The 5382-nt window shown below is 30.2% G+C and overlaps 1 protein-coding gene across 3 annotated transcripts in view; it reads left to right on the top strand.

Annotated features, from left to right (window-relative positions):
* Pur-alpha (Purine-rich binding protein-alpha) overlaps positions 1–5382 on the top strand; it is a 30235-nt gene that overhangs the window by 3563 nt on the left and 21290 nt on the right. For all 3 annotated transcript variants that reach the window (XM_018504451.1, XM_018504449.1, XM_018504450.1), the window contains exon 2: positions 1765–1815. In XM_018504451.1, coding sequence (XP_018359953.1) covers positions 1765–1815 — 51 coding nt within the window. The remainder of the gene's footprint in view (positions 1–1764; positions 1816–5382) is intronic.

Here is a 5382-nt window from a genome sequence, read left to right as displayed (position 1 = left end):
TACGAATTATGAGTTTGTACTTTTTTAATTAGCTAAACAGATCATGATTTTATTAGTATTAATAAAGTGCAATAGTTAGTTTCCAAAAAATAAGGTGGTGTCACTTTAGGAGACCTATGTCAGTATCGGCGACTTTCCTCTATTATCAATCTTTGTCTTATATAAATATAATTATACAGGATATACACATATATGTATATCTATGTACAAAGATATATGTATATTTATGAAGTATATCTATTTACAAAGTTATTTTGAAACAGATCAATTTCAAAGAAATGTTGATATTAGTAACATTTATATAAATTCATGCATTTAACACGTATAAACTATGTATTTCTATATTTATTTATATTTAATTTTTTTCTTTTTTTTCCAGATCTTTTATGATTAGTGGGATGTGTTAAAAAAGCAAACTCATCGCTATTATGTTTTATTCAATCTTTATCTTTCATTAGATGTGAAACAAGAGTAGAATAGTGCTCTCCGAATAGTGTCCCTAAAAATAAGAGTCTGGCTAATCTAGTTTGATTAAAAATGTATGTGTATGTGCACTTACACAACTATATAAGACATTTCACATACCTGCTTTTCAATTTTTTCACGTGTTCAGTCATCATCTAATTAATTTTTCATCAAGTCAATAAAAAATAGGACAAGATTGGCCTCTTATTTCTTAGGGACACTGTTTCTCAAACACACTCGTAGAGAAATGTGTATTTGTTTGTCACTTGAAAGAAACAAAATTCAAAAACATTAGAGAAATTTATTAGAAAACTTCATAAATTCTAAAATTGGAAATTGTAAAGACATTGATTGATGGAGCACTTGAAATACGACTAAATTCTTTTCTTTTAAGATCTTATTGATTTGGTTTTTTTTTTGTAATTTGTAAAGAACTGCATAGTTATATATTTTATTAACACATTTCTTTTTAGAATTGACCTTTTTACTAAAATACAGTGACTTTACAAACGCTCCACACATTGTACAGTATTACCCCGCAAACACAATAGAGTAGTAAGCTTTAAGCCTTTAGGAGCCTAATTGACCAATCATAATCGATTATTCTTCTTACATTCGACTGTTATTGATTAATTTCTTAAGGCTTACTACTCTATTGTGTTTGCGGACTTACAAAAAAGTGGTTGCATATATGTATATGTGTATAAAATATATATGTACATTAATAGCACTCTGGTTTTCATAATGTAACAATTAAGATTGCTAGCTAACCATTATACTATTATACATTGTTAAATCTATAGTATCAAATTTAACCTAGTTAGTCTCCACTGTTCCTACTCAATATATCGTTATTTTATGCTAAAACAATGGTTAAATTTGATATTATATAGTGTCAGTTTGATACTATATAATGTGAAATTGGCACTATATAATTTTAAAAATTAATTGTTTTAGTATAACGATATATTGAGTAGGAGCAATGGCGACTTTAAAGTAGGTTAAATTTAATACCATAGGTTTAACAGTGTATACATTATTATATTAAACATTTTAATTAGAATAAGTAATTAATAAATTCGAATTGTCATAACCAAAAAAAAAACAATTTTTATATTTTATTTTTTTGCACAGTATAATTTTTATTTATAATACTTATTTGATGAATAATGAAATTTTATTAATAGTAATTAATTTTTTTTTTATTTTCTTACGAATTTTCATTAATTGTTAGTCAAAATTTATAAAAAAAATTTATATTTCTTATTTGTTAATTAATCGTGTTATTTGTTTTACTAGAATATGGGAATCCAGGTGGATTGGATGCCGGAGGTGCTGACTTTGATTCCGGTAAGTACTCCATTGTACATAGTAATCGAAATGGTAAACATGAATCTTGAAGCATACGTGTAATATCCAATAAAGATTAAGTTACTCCATATCTAATACAAATAGATTTAGTTATATTAGAGAGAGAGAGTGTGTGTGTTTATATATGAACGATTATTAAATTAAGTATATTATTAGTTATTTGTCCAACAATATTGATTAACAATGTTAAAATGAACTACCCTGTATATAACATTTAAAAAAGTCGAGAATTTTTAAATGTCATATATAGGGTAGTTCATTTTAATCATGTAGTTCACGAGATATTTTTTTTAATTTCATGTCAAAATAAAGTATGAAGTATCTCCTAAACTATTGATTTTTTTATAACTTTACGTAAATTTTATATGCAGAATAATTAGAAGAACATATTGTATTATATAAAGAAATAAATCGCACATAATTTTATTTTTTTTTTTTAATGGTGATGATCTTTATATGACCTTGAAAAATTGATTTTTTTGAAAATTAGTTTTATCTAACTTTTGTCTGAAATATTTTTTTTATAAAATTTGAAATAAATAAAATTTTGAGAGGTGATCATTTAAAATCGCGGATATCCTATATATAGAAAATTTATCGAAACTATATCGATTATAATTTCTGCTTCTCCCTTGTTTTATTTCTGAATAAAATCTAAATAATATAAGTACCATGATTTGATAATTTTGATTATCGCATCCAACTTCTCCAGAAGTAATCTAATAGAAACGAGGGAAATGTCAATTCCCCCTTGGAATAAATGTTTATAGATGTTCTTGGAACGAAATTGAAATATAAAGTAGAGTGCAGCGGCCAAAAACGAGACACAACGCGTGCGGTAGTAAGCCGGCACTAGAGCGCAGTCAGCTGGTCGTGACGTCATGTCGTCGGTAGGTGCGAGCGACAGTAGTGGGAGAGGTTTCCTCGTCTCGCTACTGCCACGCGCGCGCGTTGTGATTTAAAACGCATAGTCACGTGGCAGTGTATCGCTCGTACAGCTAATTGCCATCCCATGGGTACGGAAAATGGAATTGGAAATCGGAATCGAAATCGTGGGGTCAATCAATCAACATCGTTCTGTTCCGATTTTAAGTAGCCTGGCTCCCCATGGAACATATTTTTCAGAAATGGAATGACATTTTAACCTTACAATAAATATAGTATGTTACATTTTGTCTATAAATATTTTGTATTTAATTTGTTATGAAAATGATAATTAAATAGCTAAGTACTCCACAGTTACCTCGGCAAAGAAAATGTTGAAGAAGATAGCTACTGAAAGCTTTCGATATTTATAAAGTAATAAAAAGAAGAGAGAACTAGGATCAACATTTTCGGTATGATATTTAACATAGAACAAAGGTGCTTGCAAGGAGCAAGTGATAATCTAATAAGAGAAATGCAACATGTTGACATGGAAAAATACATTGAATATCTTCGCATGGACATATTAACATTTCATGAATAAAAAATTATTTATAAACAAAATATAATAGATATACTATTTTCATTATAAGATTGGAATGTCATTCCGTTTTTGAAAAATATGCTCGATGGGAAACCAGGTTATCTAAAATCGGAACAGAACGATGCTGATTGGTTCCTCTGCCATTCCACCTTTCCGATTCCATATTCATGGGACGGTACATTAAACCAACATTCAACATTGGCTCGCATTCGTTGCTACCATAATGCGTGCATTCCATTGGCATGACAGCGGGCTCCATGAAAGATCGACGCGTCATTCGGCACAATTTCGAATGTTCACGATTATGCACATCGCTTTCTTGCTACTATTTTCGTCATCATCTTTGTCGTCGTCGATGATGACAATTATTTTACAACTGTTTCGTTGCTGGAGTGTATAACAACGGCATGTGTAAACGGTAGTTTGAAACGCAATGTGTCATTACATATTGACTATAACGGCTCGGTATCGTCGACGTTTTATTCTCATCGTCTGGCCGATCACGGTGCACCGCGTTTCCGCGAATACTTTTACGCGATCTTTCTTCGTGTAGCATATCAGTTCTGTGGATACGAATGAGCCCGGAAATAGCTATCAGTTTAACTGAGTATATGAGAACGTGTCTTATAGAATTTTAAACGTCTCATCATATTTTGGTGAATTCTTAGATTTAAACGTTACGATTGTGCGAAAGTGATTTCTATATTTTTTATTCTGCAGTCATGAGGTCATAACTGTTAAAATGCAATTATTGGTGTGTGAAACTTTTATCATACGATATGATATTTTTAAGTTGTTTTTTATTACAGATTATAAAATATTCCAGTCAATAGAAAAAGAGAAAAATTTTGTTTAATAACGCACGAAGCAAGAAAAATAAGATATCACGATTATTGTACAAGGTAGCATAAAGCAATTTTGTACAATGCTTAGAATATATTTTCGAAGTAATTGTAACATCAAAAATGAATTTATCAAAATTTATACAAACCAATTTTTTTATTGTGAAATATAAATTATTACGTAATACGATTAGCCAATCATAACGTTGTTACCGGTGTCATTGCTAGTTTGAATAATCCACGAATTAATGTGATTAATTTTATTGATTACATGTAGAAAAGATGTATGAAAAAGTAGTAATGTGTATAATAAGCGTGTGGAAGAGAAAGAGGGGGGGGGGGGGGAATGTATAAATGAATGATTGATTCTTTATTTAGCTTTTTCAGCTATTTCAAATACATCTTTTACAAATAACCTTAAACCTCTCTCTAAGTAACATTAAATATTACATATTCTCTTAACATTCGCGCTTAAACGGCTCAAATCTCACACTGCTTTAATTTATACTACAGTAAGGCGCTATATATTTTTATTTCTTTATAAAACGTATTCTTTTGCGCATTTCTTGTTCTGTGAAATTTTATTGCAATATTCCTGGTCTATCGTGTTTGTCTTTCACTTTTATTTCTCTATAATTTCTAACTTATTTCTTAATTGCTCCAGCAACATGTCTTTTAGGAACATATCTTTTAAAAGTACACACGTTATAATATAGCTTCTATAAAATTTCTTTTATAGACATAAACTGCAATGCTTGCAGCATATGTTCCACTTTGGTATATCCGTTATATTGCAATATGATTTTTATAGTTCGGCTTTGCGCCTTCTGCGATTTGCTCAGCCGTATTTCTCCTATATCAATCAACTGCAACATCACAGTAGAGTGCTATGATTATCTTATGTACAATACATTTAGTATACAGGGTGATTTTTTTAACCTGAAACTTTCAAATATCTCGAAAAATAAGCACACTAAGAAAAAAGGTTAAGAATCAATATTTCATCATTCCGAGGGTGACATACACTGACATTAAAATTAGCCTCCCCCCCCCACTCCGCCCCCTGGGCGGTGAGGGGGGCAAGTTTGAAATCTTAAATGGGAACCCCTATTTTTTATTGCATATTCGGAACTTTGGCTGAAAGCACATACGATTTGTCTGAAACATTTTTCTCGATTCATGATAGATGGCGCTGTAATCGACGAAATTCAATTTCTTCGATTTCTCTTACTGAGA

The sequence above is a fragment of the Trachymyrmex cornetzi genome, unplaced genomic scaffold (assembly GCF_001594075.2).
Source record: "Trachymyrmex cornetzi isolate Tcor2-1 unplaced genomic scaffold, Tcor1.1 scaffold169, whole genome shotgun sequence".
Lineage (NCBI taxonomy): Eukaryota > Metazoa > Arthropoda > Insecta > Hymenoptera > Formicidae > Trachymyrmex > Trachymyrmex cornetzi.
The sequence above is the reverse complement of the archived record's forward strand: the minus strand, read 5'-3'. Positions and strand labels throughout refer to the sequence as shown.